We start from the raw sequence: 25,682 nt of genomic DNA, 5'->3' as shown, positions 1-25,682 counted from the left end.
CTCCTGACCTTTATACCAATTCAGATAGTATACTTATGTACTTAGGCTCATTTATTATTGTTGTTTTATGTTTGTTTGTTTGTTTCTGAGTTATAATCCACTAAAATTTTCAAGGCTTATTCTTTTCCCTAAAACTACAGGCAATGAAACATTTAGGGAATCCAAATGAAGAAAAGTGGATAAGTATGTGGACCAAATTACAACCACCAGGAGAATGACAATCATGATTCTAGAATGTGCACTGACCTACACTTTGTGAGCTGGAGTGGGATGATAGTAGAGATGAGAACAATATAACTGAATAGAAAAGAGAAGATAGCTACTTCACAGGAACATAATATTGGATTATATTGTTTAGATATGCACTCATAAAGGGAATAGAAAAATTAGAAGCTACATTGGGAGGAAGAAAAACTTCCAGTATTCCAACATTGTGGTGTGAAGCAGAAATTACTTTCCTTCTGAATATTACACAAAATTAATAATGAAAACTGCCACAAAGTCAATGTCAGGGAAACAAGGAGACAAAAATTCCATAGACTCAGAAAACTAACAAAGGCTTCCAAGGAACTGAGGCCAGCACAGAAGCTGAGCTTGCTACATGTAGTAAGAACTCTCTGATGTGAATACCAACTCGGTCTAGAGCATCAGATCTCAAAAAACATCTGCAAAAATACACTTTTCTTCTCTCTGGGACAGAAACTTTAATCCCATGAAGAATTAAAAAAAAAAAAGAAAAAAAGAAACAGACACAGTACCCATAAAATGACTATTTTATGAGTTTTGGTCATTCTTTATTATGCTATATATTTGTCCCTGATTATGAAATATGTTTTTAAATGAATTGAATCAAATGAGTGGAAAAGGACAGCAAAATTTATCACAGATGAAGAATGTTCACTAGGGATTTTTACATAAGACCCAGTTTACCCAGCCAAAAACCTAATGAATAATCAGAACAAAAAGACTTGTGTGCATTTGAAAGATTTAATATATCAAAATATATTTATATACATCTAATACGTTGAAGAAATAAGACTATAAAAGCAAAAACAAATGTGGTGTTAAAATGATTAGCTGTAATTATCACATGCCCATATGATAAGGAAATGATACCTGAATACATGAAGGTACTGGTGAAATAAATGGAAAACATCAAGTTTGCAGATGGTCTCATCAAGTCAACAAAAGACATTCAAAGCAAACAGAAAGTATTTAACTGGAAGCATACTTAAGAGCATGAAGGTATGTCATATGCAAGATAATGGGGTGCTGGAGGAACAGAAAGAAAGAAGGAAGAAAAAATGCAATAATTTTATCATTATTCATATGAGGAAATGATTTCTCTAAAGAAATAGTCAATAAAAAAATTGACTATAAGAACAAAAATTCAAACCTTTCTCAGTATCAGAAATCTATACAAATAAGCAAGGAAACCCAAAGAAATGATTAAAGATTAGAAAAATAAATTTAGGAAGGAAATGCAAAATCATAAGAACATCTCAAAAAAAATCTATTTTTTAAAAAATGAATTTCAGATTGAATCTCAAATTAGATTTTATGCTGCAAGAACTACACCTTAAAAAAGCAACTCATATAGTTGAAAAATGAAGGATGATCAAGGATGAGACATAATAGTAACTGTAACCTAGAAGAAATTGACACTAAAAAGACTTACACAAGACAAGGAAGGGTACCTTGTAAAGCCAAACATAAAAATTTCAATGAATATGAAATAGACTATTGGCATGACAAATAATATTTTAAAACATAAATTGAGAGCAAAAAGGAGAAACAAATATGATAGTAGTAGATTTTCACTCACCTTTCTCAGTTCATAATAGATAAAGTGACAACAAATAAATGAATAGGCAAAATATTTCTGGCTATAATCTATTAGAAAATTGGATTAAATATAAAATGACTACCTTCAGACATTAGGTAAGAGACCAAACAGAAAACTTTAATTCCTGAAGAAAGGGTAAAACATTAGATGAGCCTTGTCCCTACTCACACCTCGAGGCAGTTTCTAAACTACTGTGCAGGGAAAGAGATTCAACATTGTTTGCTGAATTAATGAGACACTGACAGGACGAAGTTGTTCAAATTTGCAGAATGGAACATGGGAATTATGGAAAGAATTATCTTAAGAAATTCCTATGGGGTCCTCATAAGCCCTTGATTGAATGCTAATCTGCAATGTGTGCCAAGAAATCCCACAAGGCAGTAAAGAACAACTTCCATGGAAAAACAAATTACTACATAAGGGCAAGTTTTAAAAAATTCCAGATTTAATATAGGAATTGCTCAAATTCCTATAGGCTAAAGTGAAAAGAACTTTTTTGATAAGCATTCAGCAGAGACCCCAGAGGGAGTATATAACTTTAGTAGAGAAATTAAATTCATTTTAAAGGATTATTTGACTGAACTTCAAAAATATGAAAATAAGTATCAAAAGAGTAAAATTGAATCACAATAACTAAGTTATTGTGCTAAAACAAAGTCCAAGTATTTAAAAATAAAAATGAACTATTCAGCAACATATCATTTATAATGTTCAACATCCATTATAAAATTACAATGTGAATAAATGGGGGAAAATGATGAATAACCAGAAGAAAATTGGTACTAGAAACAATTCAGAAATAACAGAGATGTTGGAAATAGCAGAGAAGTCTGTAGCTATTATAAATATTTTAAATATGCTCAAGGATTTGTAGGAAAATACGAACATGATAAGGAAAGAAATTAAAGACACGAACAAAATAAAATTTCTAGAGATGAAAATATTAACACTGATAAATCAGTAACACACAACTAAATAAAATATTAGTACACTTAAAAGCATAGAAAAACAAACTAAAAATGAACTTAAAAGAGAGAACAAAAATATTATAAATGGACACAGATGGGGAAAACATTAAGGGTCTGACATATGTGTAGTTAGAGTCATGGAAGAAGAAGAAAGAGAGACAAAAGAAATGGTAAGGAAAATTTTTACACTTTGTTGAACACTATAAAACAATAGATGCAAAAACTTTGAGCAGGAAAATAGATAAACATAACTTAAACTTTATCATGTCATATCAAAACCAATTGCTGTGAATCAGTGATAAAGAAAATAAGTCTTAGGATCACAAAGACAACACACTACATAAAGAAGAATTATCATAGGCTTTTCAACAAAATAATGCAAACCACAAGTCAATGGTCTTTAAAGAAGTTGAAGAAAAGGAACTATCAACATAAAATTGCTTTTTCAAAAGGAAAATAAAATAGAGACTTTTTGGATAAATAAAATCTTAAAGAACATTCATTTGTTTTAAATTTCAAAAGAATAAATTTGCTTTAAAGCAAAGTTATTGTGCTAAAACTTTCTAGAAGAAAGCTAGAAAATGAAATATTTAATTTTCCAACTTTAAAAACTAATTTTTTCAGAAGCAAAGAAGTAGATTCCTCTTGCAGCCTAGAAACATCCCTTTAACACCCCTCCCACTCCCACTTCCCCACACTGAATCTCAACTTCTATGATCCCAGGAAGTGATCTCTTGGAGTCACCAGGTCCTCTTCCATCCTTTCCATCACTCAGCATGCCTCCTGAACGTGGTGCAAAATCTGTGAGACCACACACATGGTACCTTGCTTGTTTTTCACATGACTTTCTTTTTTGTTTCTGTTTTCCATTTCTCATTTACTGTTATTTCTATTGTTTCAAAGTTAGCTCTCTAAACTAGCAGGAAGATGACACCAAATGCAACATTCTTGTGTTTTAAATAATTTTCCCCCTAAAGCATAAGAAAGGGAAGAGGATCAAAGGTATGTTTGGAGTCAGGTTGAGATGGAAAACCTGTAATAAATTGTTCTTTACCTTTGTGTTGAACATTTCCCCTGTCTGAAAAACTGTGTAGAGTTGTGGATACTCCAGGAGGCTCTTTTGACTGCAACATTTCTCAAAGATTCCCAGAGTTAAAGGTGGTAATGAAGTGAAAATCTACATAGATAATAAGGATTTGTTAAAAATAACTTTTAGTCTATAAGTGAGTTTATCAATATCAACATCTTTGCTTTGACAATATGTTTTATGATTATTAAGATTTCATCTTGGGGGAAGCTGGGTGAATGATATACAGAACTTTCAACTATTGTGCAACTTTTGATATGTCTTAAATTGCATAAAAAGAAGTTATTTACAAAGGAGCTATTATTGAGTCACATAAATTCAAATGGGTCTATCAAAAACTATGACATAATTTTTCAGATTGATTCAATGCTTTGATTCAATACATTATAATTAGGCACACTGTGCTTTATGCACACAAAATTTACACATTTTGCCATGTTTATGAGAATAAAATGAATGAATCAAGTATCTAGCTATTTAAATAACAGCCAAAATGGCTACAAAAATCTAGTAATAATGTCATCTAACTCCTATATGAGAACTAGCTATTCACTTACCAGGACTTTGCAAATAGATTGGACTAAACAAAAAATAATTTTACAAGAATTCTTTATCTTGATTGTTATCAGAAATAAAAAGAGGTTTCCCATTCATTTTATCTTTGAATATTTACTATTATTCTAGGAACTATATTAAATTAAATAGAAAGCATTATATTATATGGAAAGTGGGGAAGGAGAGAGAAAAGGGAGTAAAGAGGACAAAAATGAGAGAAGGAAAGAAAAAATGTGTTAAAAAATGGAAGTACATGAGCCATATTCACTCTCTGGTTTTTGTTTTTGGTACTGGAGATTGACTCCAGGGGTGCTCTACCACTGAGTGACAGGCCTAGTCCTTTTTTATGTTTATTTTGAGACAGGGTCTTGCTAAATTGCTGAGGCTGGTCTTGAATTTGCAATCTTCCTGCCTTGGCCTCCTGAATTCCTGGGATTACAGGCAGGGCCTCTGCACCTAGTTGAACTATGTTTTTAAAATTCTTGTTTTCTGTAATACCTTTCTGGTTTTGGCAGCAAGGTAAAGCTACATCATAAGTGAGTTGGGTTGTTTCCTCCTCTTTTCTGGAAAACTTTTGTCTAAATTTGTTAATATTTCTGGAATTATTTTTGTTTAAATAGGAAGATTTTTAACTTCAAAAATTTTCACAGGCATGGATCATTTTGTTCTTCAGTGATATTTAGTAGTTTGCATCCTTGAAGGAATTTATCCAGTGGGTTGGGGCTATAGTTCAGTTGGTAGGGTGTTTGCCTTTGATCTCTAGCACCAAAAATAAAGGGGGGGGGGAGTTTATCCATTTAATCAAGAAATGTGTTAATTTTACCTAATACGTCATAATAATTTGTTAAAATATTTGCTTACTTTGTATTTATTATCTGTAGAGTCTATCGTAAAAACTCTTCTTTCATATGTGTTACTGTTAATTGGTATCTTTTTTTATTTATTTTATTTTTATTTGATTCATTTGGTCAGTTTGTCTAGGGATTTATCAGCCTTAATGACCTTTTCTAGCAGTCAGTTTGGTTTTCTGTCTTGTTTGTCTGCCTTATTTTTATTTGACTCAGGCATTTTCTTTGTTACTTATTTTGCTGTGCTTATTTTGGGCTTCATTTATTCTTCTTTTTCTAGTTTCTTTAGGATGATTCTTGGTTCACTGATTTTAGGCCCTTGTTTTCAATATAAGCTTTTAAAAATGTATATACTCCTCTATGCATTCATTGCTTTAGCAATATCTTGTACAAATTGAAAATCTGTGTGTTCTTTTTTTTTCTGTTTAAAATATCTTCTAATTTCTCCAGTGATTTCTTCTGTGATCTATGGTGCATTTAGAAGGGTGTTCTTTAATTTTTTAGGTATATGGGTATTTTATAATATATTGCTGCTTTTGATTTCTACTTTAAATCCATTGTGGTCAAAGAACATATTAACTCTTATTGCCCAGTATGTGATTTATTTGGTGAATCTTTCACCAAAGTAATTCACTATGTTAACAGATTCAAAAGGAAGAAGCACACAGTTATTCCACTAGGTGAACAATGTGAAAGAGCTTCCTCAAAAATACTGCAGCTGATATATTTTAATGGTAAAATGATAATGAAAGTGTGCCCTTAAGATCAGAAGCAAAATAAGAGTGTGTGATATTACCTCTTGGAAAAAAATACAGATTCTGCTATTGTGGTTGGGTGTTTTCTATAAATGTCAATTTGGTCAAGTTAGTTATAATATTGTTCAAAACCTCTGTGCACTTTCTGAAGTTTTATATATAGTTTCTATCAATTAAAAAAGGAGTTTTAAATCTCCAACTGTATGTGTGAATTTATTTAATTTTCTATTTAATTATATCAGTTTCTTAATTTCTAGTAAGTTGCTAATATGCTACTTTAATAGTGATTACATATTTAGAATTATTTTAATCCTTTTGTCATTAAGAAATGTGCATCTTTATCATTAGACCATTTCTTGTTCTACAGTCCGCTATTCTATAATTTCTACAGCTACTCTAGTTATTATAGTTTGGATATGAAGTGTCCCCCAGAGACCCATGTGTTTTCCAATGTAAGAGTGAGTGGATTTCCAATGGGAAGTGAGTGGATCATGAGTGCTCTGACCACATTAGTGAGTTAATCCATTCATAGCTGAATGGACTCTTAGGAGGTAGTAGAAATTGTGGAAAGGGACCTGGTTGAAGGGAGTGGGTCCTTGGGGCATGCCCTTGGGGACTACATCCTGACCCTTGCCTCTTCCCCCACCGCTCTCTGCTTCCTGGCTGCCATGAGCTAAGCAGCTGCTCTCGTTTGCTATGTCCTTCTATAATGATGTTCTGCTTAATCTCAGGTCCAAAGTGCTGGAGCATGACCATGAGCCAATATCAATCTTTCCTCCTTTAAGTTGTTTATTCCAGCTATTTTGGTCATAGACGGACGACTAATGTACCAGATTTCTTTTATTAGTATTTACATAGTAAAATTTTTTTTTCAATTTTTTCCCTTTTGTGTCTTTATGTTTGAAGGTTTCTTGTAGAAATCATATAGTTTTGTATTAATTTTAAATCCAATATGACAGTCTGCTTTTTAATTAGCATGTTTAGGCCACTTGTGATTATAAATATGTTGGATTTTAAATCTATTTGTTTTGTGTTTGTTGCATTCATTCTTTTACCTCATTTCCTGAATTCTTCTTCATTAATCATTTTTAATTTTTATCTCCATTACAGTCTTATTATCTATACCTTTTATTAGGTATCCATTAAGGTTTACATTATACATGAGGAATATATCACAAAATTCAAATACTATTGTACTTTAACTCCTCACTTGTTCACTTTGCTATACTTGTCATGTATTTTAACTCTATATAATTGATAAGCTCTAAATTATTACTTGGGTTTTAAACAAACCATTTAATCAATTAAAGAGATTGAGAGTACCAAAATTTCCCACATTTCCCACCATAATCAATATTTTCTGATGCACTTCAATTCTTTGTAGAAATCCAAATTTTTGTATATTTTTCCTCTTGCTTAAATAACTTAATATTTAAGGCATACAGGGTCTTCTGGTGATGAATTCCCTATTTTCTGAGTGTGTATAGATTTTAATTTCACCTTAATTTTCTAAAGACATTTTTGCTGGGTATAGAATTCTAGATTAATATAGATTAATCAGAACTTTAAAGTTATTCTATTGTTTTATGCATAGTCTATGAGGTTGCTAATGTGAGATCTGCTTTTATTTTTACATTTGTACTCTATATGTAGTGTTTGTTTTTTATCTGGCTGCTTTTTATAATATTCTTGCAGTCACTGGTTTTCAGCAATTTGATTGTGAAGAACATACATGTGCTTTTTGTTTAGGCTTATTCTTTGTGAAATTTGTTGATATTCTTACATCTCTGTGTTTATAATGTTCACAAAATTATGACATGTTCAACCAATATTTCTTGAAACATTTTTCTGCACCCTCTTTTGAAGCTCTAAATATAAGAAGGTCAAGAGTTCCTGACATTCTTCCTGAGCACAATATGTTTCTGATCACATTTTTTCCATATCTTTTACTCTGTCCTTCCTATTGACATGTCTTCATATTTATTGATCATGTTCTGAGGTTTGTAATCTAATATTAATTTTTCCATATATATTTTTTCATTTTAGATAGTGTATCTTTCATCTCATGAAATTCTATTTGGTTCTTTTCTATATCTTTTATCTTTCTCATTATATTCATGTTTTCCTTTATATCCTTGAACATGTTTATAAAATTTATAGTAATTGTTTTAAGGTTTCTGCCTACTAATTCCACTTCTGAATTAGTCTTTATTGATGTATTTTTCACCTAATTATTGAATGCTGAATATTACAAACATGTTGTTGGGAGCTGAAGTGCTGGTGTTGACTGTCATCTAAATACTGTGTCTGTGTTCTTTTTCTTCTGGTTGTTGTTGTTGTTTGGTTGTTATTTAAACCAGGAATTAAACCCAGAGGTGCTTAACTACTAAGCATCATCCACAGCTCTTTTTTATTATATATTTATTTTGAGACGTTGTCTCACTAAATTGGTTAGGGCCTCATTAAGTTGCTGAGATTGGCCTTAAACTTGCTGTCCTCTAGCCTCGGCCTCTTGAGGCACTGGGATTTTAGTTGCATGTCACCACCCCCAGCTCTTTTGCCTGTGTTCTGAAATATAGGGGACTGATTATATGTTGTAAAATATGTAAGTTTTGTAATTGTAGGTTCAGAATAATTTCTATAATAGGACGAATTCACCCTTACGATTCAAAGTGGCCTGTATGAGGAATTTACCGAAGATCCTTTGTAAAAGGAGGTCTTCCCATTCTGGCTGATAAGAATACAGATTATTCCCAGCCCTGAATGAGCTCCAAGAACTATTTTGGCCTTTCTGGTAGTTCTTTCCCCAACTTTGCATAGACTTTTTTCAGTGCATGTATGAACCAGTCCTACACCGAAGGGGATCCTCTGCGGTTCTTCAGACACATTCTCTCTTCTCTCTCTTTCTCTCTAGTTTTCTTTTTCTTTTTTTAATTGTCAATGGATCTTTTTATTTATTCATTTATATGTGGTGCTGAGGATCCAACCCAGGGTCTTGCACATGCCAGGCTCTACCACTGGGCAACAACCCCAGCCCCTCTAGTTTTCTTTTTTCTGTCATTCTACCAGGCAAATCTTAGCTACCTTGGCCTGCTGAACTTCAACCTTTGTGTCTTCATTCAGGAGGACACCTGGACTTTCTTTTCTTTCATTTTGCTTTGGGTTTGTCTTCCTTCACTGTGGCTGGGAAGTAAGACTTCTCCCAGAGACGACACCATCAGTCAGCCTGTTGCCCAAAGTCTGAAAATTTTGTTTTATACATTTTATCTGATATGCTAATTTTTTGTTTGTTTTAATTTTTCTGATAATAGATAGTTCTTGTAATAGTTGGTCATACATGGGTAGAAGTAATACATGACCTCTAGAAATAGTATGACAATTGATGTAATTATAAAATAAGCAAACAGAGTCTATCTCTGGCACTGTGGTCTTGAGCTTTGTTTTTATCCTATCTGTAAAGTGAATGTGAATTGGGATGAGACTTAGGAAGTCAATGGATATTCATGTCATCCACTTACTGCTTGATAAAACCAAATTAATAAAAAATTACATCTATGTTTCCTATTATAAAAATATAAGATTCCATTGATCAGTATCAGAGGCTTGTACACTGATAGTGATTTTTCTAGGAAAGAGGAGAGATTCTGTCACTCTCTTCACCACTATGGAACCTTTAAAGAAGGTTGATTAATATTATCCTCTGTAATCAAGAGTCTAATAAAGACAACTGTGTGTATAGCCTCATTGCTGCTGTACTCTTGCCAAATCCATCTATCTATGAGCATCAACACAAATTAATTATTCACAGAGCTAGACTTTTTTATATTATTGGACAGTCAATGTCTTCTGTCCAGTGACATCTGCCTGTGCTGTTTCTGAATTCAAGCTCCTAGAAGACAGAATTTCAGAGGTTATAGCACATAATACACAGTGATTGCTATAATTCCATACAAGAGAGGCATCATGTTATACTTGCTGGAAACCTAATTTCTAATCCTCAAAGTCTTACGATGAAATAACAATACAAAAAGAAAAAAAGGGAAAAGGTAATGTAGCTACTTTTGACTTCCAAATGATTTAAGTGACTCAAAGGATTCTTTTTTAAATTTTAGAAAATTTGATTATAACAGAAAATATATACTATAAAACAAGATAAAATTTATTATTTAGTACAAACACGTGATATATTTTTCATATCAGTTTTTAACCAGTTTGTTTAAAAGGACATGGAATTACAATATAAACATAAACATACACACAAATGCAAATGTAGGTAAACCTAAACTTTATGCATTAAATGGAATGGGTATAGATAAAGTTTAGTAATTTTCACTTGGCTTAAAAGCATGAAAACTTTGCTTAGGTGTAGAGTAAAAAAGTTGCATATATTTTATGTAATAATAACACATTTGGTACACATTTCACATACTTACTCTAAAATGATCTGCCGTGATTGAAAGCACATGTGAAGAGTTTGAACTTCTGTATGATTTGTCATGGTAATGAAGGCCCTAAAGATATGTTTGTCCTGAGTGCTAAGTACCCAGATGACTGACTTAGAAATTCTTGAAGTTATGCATGCTATCAGAGAGAGGAAGAGGATGCTTACCACATTGTACAAGCTGATGCACCAATGCTCAAATATAATCTGCCCAGAGAATCCATTAACAAAGGAGAACCAAAGCTGGAAGAGAGGGAAGCTAAATGAAGCATTTCATCAATGTTGACCTAAATATATCCATATATTGAAAAGAAGTGATACAGAAGAGGGACACTTTCTCTGGCACAGCTGCTAGAGGACAATCACTTAGGGGACCATACAGATGTCCTTTCATAAACTATGAATTGTAAACACCAATCCTTAATGATGTTAAAAATATTGATGTATTTGGTAACTAATGGCATACATCTTTATACTAAAATACAAACTTCTTGCAAAAGTCCAGATTTTTATTACAGAAAATCTTAAATCAAGTAACAAAGTTTACTTTGTAACAAGTAATAAATTTTATGCCTTCTATGGGAATAGTTACAAAAAATATACTCTGTAAATCTTAGTATGTCAATAGTAATAACAAGAATACATGGGATTTTAATAAAGCAAACATTGCGATGTTACTTCAAATGCATAGTCATATTTAATCCTCATAGCAATACTGTAAAGTTGTTGTTGTTATTATTATTATTATTGTCAATTTAAGAATTTTGAAAAGTGAGGTTAGGGAGATTAGATTGTTTACTCAGGTTACACAGCTAGTAAGTGGCAAAGATGGGACTGAAATGCAGATCCATATAACTCATGCTCATTCTCTTAAAAGCAACATTAGGGGTGATTTGTTAAAATGTATCAGGAGTCTTAAGACTATATAATTACCATCATACATTAGAAAAAATTCTTCTTTGGTCACATTTCTTTGTTTGATTTAATAAAAACAAAGCCCAATTTCCTCTTTTCAATGATAAGAGGTGGTCTTTACATTCATGGAATTTATTTTATTATTGACTGACAAAATAATTGTACATATTTATGGAGTACAATGTGATGTTCTGATACAGGTATACACTGTAAAATTAACAAACAAGTTTTTTTTTGTTTTTTTTTTCCCTCAAGATGGAGGTCACTTTCTTGGCTTCTTTGTGACATGAAAAAAAAGGGGTGGGGGGACTTTACCAGGATTTAATACTAGACATTCAAAGCAGATCAGGGACTCAGGAGGTTGGATAAAATAAAATAAGGAAGAAATCCCCAGCACCACAGCTGCTTCTATAGTTGGAGGCATGAGCCAAAGAAGTCCCTCCATGAGCAAAGTGGAGGGATAAGGGAATTAAAGGAACCTGCATTTTTAGGAGGGCTGTGGGGTGTGCAAGTACAGAGATCAAAGACACTGACCAACTAAACTGAAAGATGTGCTGCACAATATCCTTGTGCAGGAAAGAAGCCATGCCTCTCCAGGCTGCCACAGAGGACAGAGTCAGAAACCATTTTGCAGTCACAGCTCAGGGGCTGGCATCTAGGGGAGCCAATTCCTGGCAAACATGAGTATGGCCCAAAATACAGGCCCGGAAAACTCACACTGCAAGACATGGAGTGGGCCTAAGTGGCCAGGAGAAAATCAAACGTGGAGAGGGGTTTACACAGGGATTACACAGGAATACAGATTGTATAGATCCCCCTGTTCCCCCCACCCACCCCACTCATCCCCACCCCACCTCCAATCCAGCCACTTGTAGGACCAGTTGGAAGAGACATATCTGGCTGGGAATTCAAAAGGGGGTGGGGCAGAAGAGTTTGGAGGCTTAACTCAAGACCAGGAAAGGGGAGGGGTTCCTGCAGGGGATGAAGGAGACTAAGAATTGCCTCTACCACTGCAGGAATAGAACCCAGAGGGGAATCGCTGGGGTGCACTCTTCCAGGATGGACTGGCAAATGCTGGGCCCTGGAGGTGAGCTGATTTAAAATTTTCAGACCAATCACCATTCAACAAAAACCCTGGAGCCTACCTAAGCCTAAACCCTACCTCTAGGAGCACCACCTAGGGATTTCCTCTCAAACTCTAGCAACCCCACCCTGAGGGTTTAGCAAGCATCACACTCCAGCCCACCTAACCTAATACTGCTGAGAAGGGAAGCTGAGAATCTTTTTAACTCCAGTAGAAACAATTCTTTTTCATTGAGATTTTTTTTTTCATTTTTATTTATTCTTTTTTTCTCTGTTTAATTGTTACCTGAATGGTTCAGGGACAAACACACACACACACACACACACACACACACATACTTGTTTTTGTGTTTTGTGTTTTTCCTCCTCATTTCTATCATTTTCGAAGCCAGTTATTTTTCCTGGATCAGTATTTTTAGGACTAGGATATTTGGTTAGTATATTTTGGTTTTGTTTTATATTCTTTTATATTAATTTTTTAATTTTTACTTTATACATATTTTTTCTCACTTATATGTTTCCCTCAATTGTATTTTTCTCTTCTGCTAATAGCCAATCTCTGTTGTTCTCTCTTTTATTCTTCCTTTAATTTTTTACTTCTATTCTCTCTCCTCCTCCCTCATAATCATTACTTCCTACATCATTTTTGTTCTCTTCTTGTCCATTCAAAATCCTAAACCTATTTGCAAACTTACTGTTTTTACTGTGGGCAATAACTGATCATATAATTTCTGTTTATTTTGACAATTAGAATTAAAGATGTCACAGCATGAAATATTTGATGTACTGCTGTGTATTGTTTGCATTGGTTGTTGTTATTATTTGTCTCCCCCTAAACAGTGAGGTTTTAGAAACTTTCAGGGACACTTTAAGTCCACAGGGTAAAAACTCTACTGCCTCAGATCCATACTGTTAGATGGATGGGCACACAAATAAGATGAAAAAGCAAGGGAATAAATCAATCCAAACAAACCAAGATACTTCAATAATAGAACCCATGTATACCACAATGGAAGAAATGTCAGAGAAGGAGTTTAGAATGTTCAGAGTTAAATTGATCTGTGAGGTAAAGGATGATATAGAGTGAAATCAGAGAGAAAATACACAAAGTGACAAATCACTTCAATAAAGAGATAGAGGTTCTGAAAAATAAAATCAAGCAGAAATCCTGGAAATGAAGGAATCAATAAACCAAATTAAAAATTCAATGAAAAGGATCACCAGCAGACTATACCACTTGAAAAACAAAGCTTTTAGGCAATAAAGACAAGATATATATTTTAAAAATGAACTTGACCATGGCAAAAATTTGTTAAGAGATCATGAGTAGAAATTCTAAGCAATATGGGATTATATAAAAAGACCAAATATAGGATTTGTTGGGACAGATGAAGGCTCAGAGATACAAATCAAAGGAATGCAGAATCTTTTCAATGAAATAATATCAGAAAATTTCCCAAATCTAAAGAATGAAATGGAAAATTCTATACAAGAGACTTACAGGACCCCCAATGTACAAAATTACAACAGACCCACATCAAGCCACATTATAATGAAAATGCCTAGTATACAGAACAAAGATAGAATTTTCAAATCTGTGAGAGAAAAGTATTAGATTACAAGGGGAAATCAATTCAGATCTCAGTTGATTTCTCAACCCAGACCCTCAAAACTAGGAGGTCCTGGAATAACATATACCAAGCTCTGAAAGAAAATGGATGCCAACCCAGAATCCTATATCCAGCAAAATTAAGCTTCAGATTTGATGATGAAATAAAAATCTTCCATGATAAACAAAAGTTAAAAGAATTCACAACAGAAAGTCTGCACTACAGAATATTTTCAACAAAATATTCCATGAAGATGAAGTTTAAAAAAAAAAAAAAGTGAAAACCAGCAAAGGGAGGAACTGCACTAAAGGAATAGTCAATCAAAGGAGAAACCAATTCAAATTAAAAATTAGATATAAACCAAAATGGGAATACAAATCATATCTCAATAATTACCTTGAATGTTAACAGCCTAAACTCATCAATCAAATGACACAGACTGGTATACTGGATTAAAAACAAGACCCAACAATATGCTATCTCAAAGAGATTCACCTCATAGTCAAAGACATCCACAGACAGAAGATGAAAGGATGGGAGAAAACATATAACTCACATGGATTATGTAAGCAAGCAGGAATTTCTTCCTCATATCAGATAAAGTAGACTTCAAGCCAAAGTTAATCAGAAGGGACAAAGAAGGTCATTTTGTATTGCTTAAGGGAATTATACATCAACAAGACAAAAACAATCATAAATATTTATTCCCCAAACAGTGAAGCATCTATGTACATCAGACAAGCCCTTCTCAATTTTAAGAACCAAACAGGCCACAACACAACAATACTGGGTGACTTTAACACATGTCTCTCACTATTGAATAGATCCTCAAAACAAATAAACAAACAAACAAACAAAAAAACTATAGAACTAAATCATACAATCAATAATTTAGACTTAACAGACATAAATAGAATATTTCATCCATCAATGAGCAAATATACTTTCTTCTCAGCAGCACATGGGTCCTTCTCTAAAATAGATCATATCTTACGCCACAAACCAACTCTTAGCAAATACAAAAAAACCAGATATTAGATATTAAACCATATAGATATAGATATTACTCTGCATTCTATCAGATTATAATGGAATGAAATTAGAAATCAATGATAGAATAAAATGTAGACGGTACTCTAACACCTGGAGACTAAATAATACTCTATTGAATAATGAATGATGTTAAGAAACCATGAACAGAACTTCCAAGAATTATGGGATAACATAAAAAGACCAAATTTGAGATATATAAGGACAGATGAAGGCATAGAGAGAGAGAGACCAAAGTAATACACAATATTTTCAATGAAATAAAATCAGGAAATTTCCCAAATCTAAAGAATGAGATGGAAAATCAAATACAGGAGGCTTACAGGATCCCAAATATACAAAACTATAACAGACCCACACCAAGACACATTATTATAAAAATGCCTCCCTTAAAGAATAAGATAGAATTTTAAAGGCTGCCAGAGAAAAACAACAAATCACATTTTATAGAAACCAATCCAGATCTCAACAGATTTCTCAAACCAAACCCAAAAAGCTAGGAGGTATTGGAATAATATAAACCAAACTCTGAAAGAAAATGGATGCCATCCAAGAATACTGTGTTCAGCAAAATTAAGCTTCAGAATTGACAACGAACTAAAACCCTTCCATAATAATAAAAAAAAAAAAAGCTACAAGAATTCACAACTAGAAAGCCTGCACTTTAAAACATACTCAATAAAATATTCCATGGAGAAGGAATAAAAAATACAGTGAAAACCAGCTAAGGGAGGAACTACACTAGAAGAATAGTCAATCAAAGGAGAAACTAATTCAAATTAAAAACCAGAAATAAATTACACTGTCAGGGAATAAAAATCATTTCTCAACCATAATATTGAGTATAAATGGCTTAAACTCATCAATCAAAAGACTGGCAGATTGGATTTAAAAACAGGACCCAGCAATATGTTATCTCCAAGAGACTCACTTCATAGGCAAAGATGTCCACAAACTGAAGTTAAAAGGATGGGGAAAAATATATCATCCACATGGATCTCATAAACAAGCAGGGGTCTCTATTCTCATATCAGATAAAGTGGAGTTTAAGCCAAAGTTAATCAGAAGAGATAAAGAAGGTCATTTCATACTACTTACGGGAATCATTACATCAACAAGACATAACAATTATAAATATTTATGCCCTAAACAATGGAGCATCTATGTACATCAAATAAATCTGTCTCAATTTCAAGAATCAAATAGGCCACAACACAATAATACTTTAACACACCTCTCCATCACTGGATAGATCCTCCAAATAAAATCTAAATAAAGAAGTTGCAGAACTAAAAAATACAATTAATAATTTAGACTTAACAGACATATATAGAATATTTCATCTAATATGAAATACACTTTCTTCTCAACAGCACAGTGATCCTTCTCTAAAAGAGAAGATATCTTAAGCCACAAAGCATCACTTAGAAAATACAAAAAAAAATGGAGATTATACCTTGCATTCTATCAGATCATAATAGGATGAAATTTGAAACCAATGATAAAATAAAACATAGAAGCTACTCTAACACCTAGAGATTACATAATATGCTATTAAATGACAAAACTGATTAGAAGAACAAATCAAGAATGAAATTTAAAAAGTACTTAGAGGTAAATAAGAATAGCAACACAACATATCAAAATCTCTGAGACATTATGAAGGCAGTGCTATGAGGAAAGTTCATTGTATTAAGATCATTCATGAAAAGAATAGAAAGACACTCAATAAATGACCTAACATTACATCTCAAAGCCTAGAAAAAAAACAAAAGAACAAATCAACACAAAAAGCAGTAGAAGACAGGAAATTATTAAAATCAGAGCCAAAATAATGAAATTGGAACAAAACAAATTCAAAAAATCAATGAAATAAAAAGTTGTTTCTTTAAAAAAAATAACAATATTGATAAATCCTTTGCTAACCTAATGAAGAGAAAGAGAAAAAACTATAATTACTAATATTCATGATGAAAAAGAAAACACTAGCATAGACATTGCTGAAATACAGATGATAATCAGAAACCATTTTGGAAATTTATTTTCCAATAAAATAGAAAATTTTGAAGACACTGACAAATTTCTAGAGACATATGACCTACCCATATTGAAACAAAATGACATAGAATATTTAAACATAAATTTCAAACTATGAAATTAAAGATGCCATCAAAAGCCTACCAACAAAGAAAGCCCAGGACAAGATGGATTCTCAGCAGAGTTTACCAGGACCTTCAAAGAAGAACTAATACCAATCCTCCTGAAATTATTCCATGAAATAGAAAAATAGGGAAACTTTCCAAACCCGTTCTATGAAGCCAGTATTACTCTGATGGCACAACCAAAGACATGTCAGGGAAAGAAAATTTCAGACCAATATACCTAATGAGCACAGATGCAAAAATAATTAATCAAATACTGGCAAATCACATACAGAAACATATTAAAGAGATAGTGCACCGTAATCAAGTGGGGATCATTCCAGGGATGCAAGTTTGTTTCAACATGCAGAAATCAATCAATGTAATTCACATCAATAGACTTAAAAACAAGAATCACATGATTATCTCAATAGATATAGAAAAAGCATTTGACAAAATTAAGCATCCATTTATACTCACAACACTAGAAAAACTAGTGAGAGTAGGAACATACCTCAATATTGTAAAAGCTGTATATGCCAAACCCCAGGACAATATCATTCTAAATTGATTTAATTCTAATTCCTTTAAAACAGGAACAACACAGGATGCCCTCTTTTGCCACTTCTAGTCCAAATATTCCTTGAAACTTTAGCCAGAGTAATTAGGCAAAAGAAAGAAATTTTAGGGATAAGAATAGAAAAAGAAGAACTTAAAATATCCCTTTTTGCTGATGACATGATTCTATATTTAGAAGACCCAAAACTCCACCAGAAAATTAGAACTCATCAACAAATTCAGCAAAGTATCAGGATATAAAATTAACATCCCCAAATCAATTGTGTTCCTATATACCAATTATGTTTTATTCTTTAAAGTATATGAAAAAATGCAGCTAAATATATGTAAAACTGGGAAAGCCAGAGTCTAGCTAGAGGTAACTCAAATTTGATGAATTGGAAGAAAAATTTTCAAGTGATGCTGGCTTGCCAAGTGCCTCAGATTCTCTCAGAGAATTATTTATAAAAAAACTGACCAACATTACTACTGTTTTTTTCTTCTTGGAAAGGGAAAGTTATTCACTGTACTTGTCACTTGACTGCCAAAAATGCAATAGCAGTATCAGTAAAATCCTCAGTGAAATATTATCATGACAAATCTATCAATGTATCAAAAGAATTATGTACTATAACAAAGTAGATTTTACTCCAGGGATTCAAAGCTGGTCTGATATTTAAAAACTAATCCACATAACCATATATGCTCAATTTAAATAAGAAAAAATTATATTATTTGATACAGAAAAAAACATTTGACAAAATGCAACAAAATTTTATTATAAAGATGCTCAGCAATCTAGGAACAGTGTGATTTTATCAATTTGATAAAGGATATCTTCAAAGAAACAAACAAAAACAACCATACAGCTAATACAATATTAAATAATGAGAAATAAGATTTCCTCCTTATGATCAGGGCAAGGATGTCCCCTCACACTATTCTTATGTAAGATAGTTGAATATAATTAGAAAAGAAGAAATAAAGTGTCCCTCTTTACAGATGACAGACTAACTGGATAAAATTAAAAGGAATACAGAAAAAAATTAAATATACACTTGTGACAAATATGTGAATTCTACAAGATCTCAGGATGCAAGATCAACATAAAATCTAATCACATTTATATATAGTAGCAATGAACACATGGACACTGACATTAGAAACCCAAAGTCATTAATAATTGCACCAAAGAAAATGAAATAAGTTGTCTCTATGGTTGGCTGAACCCAAGGATATGGACCCCCGAAGGGAGGACCAATTGTATTTAAGTATAATCTGAAAAAAGCATGTATAGGATTTATATACTGAAAAATACAAAATTTTGATAAAAGAAACCAAAAGAAGGCTAAAATAAATGAAGAATCAGTCTCTGTTCATGGATTTGAAGCTAATCAGAGTAAAGATATAAATGCTCCCCAAACTGATATATAGGTTTAACCCAATTCCTATCAAAATTCCACCAAGATTTTTTGTGGACATAGATATACTTATTTTAAAATTGAAGAGATAAACACAGTTTTGCTAACACAATTTTAAAAAACAAAAATAAAGTGAGAGAAATCACTCTACCCAATGTTAAAGCTGACTACAGGGTATCAGCACAGGGATATTCATATTCATCAACGGGTCAGATTAGAGAATCCATAAGGAGATCTACACAAATATACTGAGCCAGTTTTTAAGCTTTTATTTTTTAATGTAGTAATATTGTGAAGAGGGCACCTTGGGGTTCTCTCCTCAAGTGAATGTCTTTGAAGTGAATTCACACTTTTGCACCTTTCAGCCTGCAATGGGTGGGGTATCCTGATTCCTGAAATATGGTCAAAGTATCTTTCCTATTTTCCTGGTGCAAAGTACTTGGCTTCTTTTTAATACCACTCATCTCTACATGCTGCTTTGCTGCATCTTTAAACACACTTCTTTTCTTGCAAACTTTGAATTTTTCAAATCTTTCCATTCTGACTTTTGCCCCTAATTTTCACTGTAAATTTCCATCCTGTAGCCTGAACTATGTGTTGCCTTAACTTGTCTATCACCTTTAAATTGGTCCTCTTACAAAGTCTCAGGGCATGGACCAAAAAAAAAAAAAAATCAAAATTCTTTGCCACATGTAATATAGACAGCCTGTAATTCAATTGCCAATACAATCCTCATTCCTATGTGAAACCTACTCGTGTTGGCCTTTATTATCTGCATTTCTATCAACGGTTTGGTCTTTTGAGCCCTTACCAGAATTGTCCATTAAACTTTTCTTATAGCACTCTAGACTTCTCTACCTTTCCCCTCAAACTTCCAAACTCCTTATGCAAATCAACTGCAAAGTCTTTCCCACATTTTCTAAGGTGCAGTCACAGCAATGGCCATATTTTTCAGTACCAAATTTTTGTGTTAGCTTTCTGTCACTGTGACAAAAATACCTTAGATGATCAATTTAAAGTGAATTCTTTTTTGTTTATTTGTTATGGGGATTGGACCAAAGGGCACTTTACCCCTGAGTTACATGCCCAGTCCTTTTTATCTTATTTTTTTTTTTTTAAGTTTTGAGACAGGGTCTTACTAAATTGCCAAGGTTGGTCTCAAACTTGCAATCCTCCTGCTTCAGTCTCCTGAACTGTTGAAATTACAGACATGCATCATCGTGCCCAGTGATAAGCAAATAAAGGAGGGAAAAAGATCGATTTCAGTTCATGGTTTCTGAGGCTTCAGCTTGTCTTTGTGCTTTGGGTCTGTGGCGTCACAGTGTATCACAGTGAGGACCTGACAGAGTCCTGCTCATCTCATGGTGGATGGGAAGCAAAGAGAGAAAGAAAGGGACCAAGATCCCTGTACCCCTTTAAGGCATGTCTCTAATATTCTAATATCTTCCCACCAGACCCCATCTCTGAAAGGTATCACTGCCTCCCGATAGTGTCACAGTTGGGGACCAAGCATTTAACACAAGGGCCTTAGGAGTACGTTCATGATCCAGGCTATAGCAGGTAAAATTAACATCTTAACAACATTAATTCTTCCAACTGATAAACATAAAATGTCTTTACATTTATTTATGCTTTCTTCAATTTCTTTCAGCAATATTTTTTTTTAGTTTTCATATATGTGTCTTGATTAAGTTTTTTCCCAAGTATTTCATTTTACTTTTTATTATAAATGGGATTGTTACCTTAATTTCCTTTTTGAATTGTTCGATGTTAGTGTATAGAAACACAGCTGATTTTTGTATTTTGACTTTGTATTTTGCAACTTTGCTGAATTCATTTATTAGTTCTAATATCTTGTGTGAAATATTTAAGTTTTCTACATATACAAGCATATCATATGTTAATAGAGATAATTTTACTTCTTTTTAAATATTTGAATGCATTTTGTTTCCTTTTCTTGCCTAATTGCTCAAGTTAGAACTTCCAATACTATGTTGAATAGAAGTAGTTAGCATGGGCATCCTTGTCTTGGTTCTGATCTTAGAAGGTTTTCAGTGTTTTACCATTGACTACAATGTTAGCTGGGGGATTTTTACATGTGGCCTTTATTATTCTGAGGTAGTTTCTTTCTCTTCCTAATTTGTTAAGTGTTTTATCAAATAAGGGGTGTCAAATTGTGTTGAAATGCTTTTTCAGCATCAACTGAAGTAATCATGTGATTTTCCATCTTTAATTATGTTAATGTAGGGTGTTATATTGGTTGATTTTTTGCATGTGAAAACATTCTTGCATTCCAGAAATAAATCTGTTGGGGAAGGCCAGTTTGGCTTCCTTGCAGAGGCTTCCAGCAGGCTATGTTATGTTTTATGTTATGTTTTTATCATGTAGACAAGGCCATGATTAGTGTGTAGTCAAGGTCAGAAACACTCTGATTCAGTGTGCATACTCAAGGTCACAAACATTTGCTTGTGAGCATGTGAGCACTGGTGTAAGCTGTTGGCAGTGTGCCTTCTTTGTTTAGACTGTATTCAAAAGTGGGCTAAATGGAACTGATGGGAGCAAAATGGAACTGGGTGGGTCTAAAGCTGAAACTGGCTGAGGCTGTTTCCACCTCTGAATAAAGGCTGACTCAACCATGTCTTGCATCTTCTTTCACCTGCCAGGATTCCAAATGTTTCCTGGGTCTGAGCCCTTGCATAACAAAATCTCTCTGGTTTTAGAATAGGATAAATTTAATATGCTCTTGAATTTGAGTTGTTAGTATTTTGTTTATGATTTTTCATTAACATTCATCAAGAACATTGGTCTATAGTTTTCTTATAGTGTGTTTTGCCTTGCTCTTAGGGTAATTCTGACCTTGTAGAATGAGTCCTCTTCAAGTTTTAGATAAGCTGAGAAAATGATGTTACCTCTTTGAGTGATTGGAAGAACTTTTTAGTGAAGCTATCTACTGCTGCACTTTGTTGGGTGGGGGGGTTAATTATTGAGTCAATCTCTCCTTATTACTTGTAAGTCTCTTCATATTTTTTCTATTTCTCTATTATTTTCCCAACTGACTTCTGACAAAGGTGCAAAAGTGATTTAATTGAGGAGGGAGAGCCTTTTCATCAAATGTCACTAAAGCAATTGGACATCCATAGGCAAAAGAAAGACAAGCAAAACCTCACATCTTATACTGCAAATGAACCATGAAATTAAATATGACATACAGAGCTTTTAAAAAATATATACAGGAAAATATTTGGAACCTAAAGCTAGAAAAAACTTTTTTTTTAATATGATGCTACAAGATGCTACAAGCATACGAGGAAAAACTATATAAACTGGACCTAATCAAAATTAAAAATGTTTATTCTGTGAAAGACCCTGTTAAGACAATGAGGTAACAAGTTGCAGACTGAAAGAAAATACTTGCAAATTATATACCTGGCAAAGAAATAATAATTAGAATATGTGAAAACGTTTCATAATAGTAAAACAACAACAAAAAAAACAACCCTAATGATATAATTATAAAATGGACAGAAGATATGGGGACACATTTCCAAAATATATACATAAATGGCAAATAAATACATAAAAAGATATTCAACATCAATAGCCGGTAAGAAAATCTAATTTTAATCTAAAATAGATATTTCTACACATCAAAAAGGTTAAAAAAGACATAGTAATGATATCTCAGACTGGCAAATATCTGGAGAAACAGGATAATTGTTTCATTATTGGTAGAAATTTTAAGATGATAAAACCACTCTGGAAAATAGTTTGGAAGTTTCTTGTAAAATTGCATGCACTTACCATATGACTCAATAATTGTGCACTTCTCACATAAACCTAAACACAAATGTTCACACAAATTTTATTTTTATTAGCACCAAACTAAAAACAAATGTTTTTCCACATGTCCATGGTAAATAAATTGTGTAAGTATAACACACCAATAAAAAAACAACAAACTACTAAAAATAAAAAAGAATAAACTACTGATGCACACAATGACTTGGATAAATCTGAAGGGAATTATACTGAGTAAAAAAAAATCTCATCTGAAAAGATGACATATTATTTGGTTGAAATTTTATAGAACATTGTAAAATTAGAGAATAGATTAGCCATTGCCAGGGGTTAGAGATGGGTAGGGATGTAAAAAGGTAGCATGAAGAAGATCCCCCTGTAGTGATGTAATAGTTATGTATCTTGATGTATCTTGATTAGTATAGTGGGTGGTTACATGAATCTACACATGGATAAAAGTGCAAGAACACAGTGCACATATTCATGCACACATCAATGCATCTAAAATTGATGACATCTGCACAAGCTCTGTGGTGGTAACACTGAAAATTCCAGGCTCATTCCTATCCTTTAGTGGAAGGAAGCACAGAGATATCTGGTATGTTTAATCACTGGAAGAATCTAGAGCTAACAGACCTAACTGTGTTTGGGTGAGTAGGTGTCTGGTGTCTGTCATCATGATATTATAAGATGTTTAATTGACACTTTTTACTTAGTCACTTCTATAGGCAAAAACTTGAAGCAGGATTTTGTTAACAGCACTGTTAAATAAAATCTGTGGGGATCCATGGATTTAGAACAGGCACCTGTAATGGGCCCAGCAGTCCAAACCAGAATAGAGTTGAATCACAATACCTGAGCTTTGGTTAGTTGCAGGAGGAATTGTAGACAATTAACTAATTAAGCTGTAAGCAATTAATTAGTTAAGTTGTAACCCATTGACTGATTATTCAAGGTGTTGTTAAATTGTTTTCTAGGTCTCACTTCTGTTTTTCATCAATGCTATCAGATCACATTGTTGGTTAGAATTCTCATAACTTGCCCTAGTTTTGGGGGTTAGTAAAGAATCAGAACATACTCAAGAAACAATTTTTTTTTGTCTTGATTTACTCAAGTAAACTGCTAAATTTAGTTATAAGGAATTTTCTTTTGATAGTACTTTAATATGAAAAAAGTTTTAATTACCAAGTCTAAATCACAGAAAAGACCTAATTCCTTGAAGAAAGAAAATGAAATGCATCTCCTTTCTTACCCCAATAATGTATAGCACTACATTCTTGTAGAAAGAATACAATATGCATTTGGTCACTCGAAAATAGTTCCAAGTTCCATGAACCAACAGAAGCTTCTCCAAGTATCTAAACTGAAAAGAAACAATAGTCAACAAAACAAAAGTTCAAATGAAACTACCATTTAGTGTGAAAACCCACAAAGTATTATGTTCCCAGTATTTCATAATTTAGCAGTTCCCCCTTTAGCAAATGTAATGTAGAAGAGGAGAGAATGAACATTAGTCCTAAAACAATCTGACATGGCACTTGGCTATAATGACCTTTTTAAGAATTCTCTTGTTTCAACAGTAACAACAAAAATAAACCATTAAATATCATTTTTTTGTCCAGCAAATGGTGCTTTGTTATTAATAATAACAGGTATGGATTTTTCAAAATAATATTTGTTTTTTGTGCCTGGGTCTTAACTAAATACACGTCTAGGATCTTAATCATAAGAATGAGTCAGAATTATTTAATCAAAAAAAACATCATATTGGAAACAGGAAACTCAGATTCAATCACTGAGTGTTTTGTCTGATCAGGTTGAAGTAATAATGTCTTGTAGGAATCAGTTCCCTGTTTCCTATAATAAATAAAAAATATAAACGAAAAATGTAACAAGGACAAAAGGGCAGGAGTCTGGGACACTCCTGAATCTCCTCACCCCCATCTTCTTTTTGCTTTTCTTCCAGTGTAAGACGTACTGGATTTATTCATTGCAATGTAAGCTGCATACGGACATGAGTTAGCTTTCTATTGCTGTGACCAAATACCTGAGACAATCAACTTGTACAGAGAAAAGATCTGTTTTGCCTCATGGTTTTAGTGGTTTGGGGCCACAGTCAGTTGGCACCTTTTATTTGGGCCTGTGACGAGGCAGCATATCATGGTGAGAGTATGTGAAGATGGAAGTTGTTCACCACATGGTGGTCAGAAGGCAAAGACAAAGAAATGAAGGCATAGGGTTCCCAATATTCCCTTCAAGGACCTGTTCCCAAAGAACTGACTTTCTCCCACGAGGCCCCACTTCCTAGAGGCTTCACCCCTTCCCAATAGTGCCATAGGCTGGGGGCCAAACCTTTAACAAGTGGGCCTTTGGGAAACATTTCTAAACCTTAGGAGGGCAGGACTCATTGTTTACTTTGTTCATTGACCAATCCAGCATACCTAGCAACATACCCAGAATGTGGCAGGGTCTCAATAAACATGTTTTAAATGAATGTATATTCACGAGTTATTCTACAAAATGAGGCAATTCATGGTAATTTAGTTAAGTCCCTAATTTAAACAGTGACTTCAAAGTGACAGAAGTTGGTACATATACAAAAAAAA

At 33.1% G+C, this 25,682-nt stretch overlaps 1 protein-coding gene across 1 annotated transcript in view; it reads right to left on the bottom strand.

The window, feature by feature from the left end:
- The window catches only part of LOC107153256 (phospholipid-transporting ATPase IB), a 97,665-nt gene that overhangs the window by 681 nt on the left and 71,302 nt on the right, over window positions 1–25,682 (bottom strand). The window contains exons 17-19 of the mRNA XM_048801240.1: window positions 24,329–24,439; window positions 10,669–10,743; window positions 3,869–3,991 (exon numbers count right to left, since the gene is read on the bottom strand). Coding sequence (XP_048657197.1) covers window positions 3,869–3,991; window positions 10,669–10,743; window positions 24,329–24,439 — 309 coding nt within the window. The remainder of the gene's footprint in view (window positions 1–3,868; window positions 3,992–10,668; window positions 10,744–24,328; window positions 24,440–25,682) is intronic.

Source organism: Marmota marmota, unplaced genomic scaffold (genome assembly GCF_001458135.2).
Source record: "Marmota marmota marmota unplaced genomic scaffold, marMar, whole genome shotgun sequence".
Lineage (NCBI taxonomy): Eukaryota > Metazoa > Chordata > Mammalia > Rodentia > Sciuridae > Marmota > Marmota marmota.
Note: the sequence above shows the minus strand (reverse complement) of the source record. Positions and strands in the feature narration are given on the sequence as shown.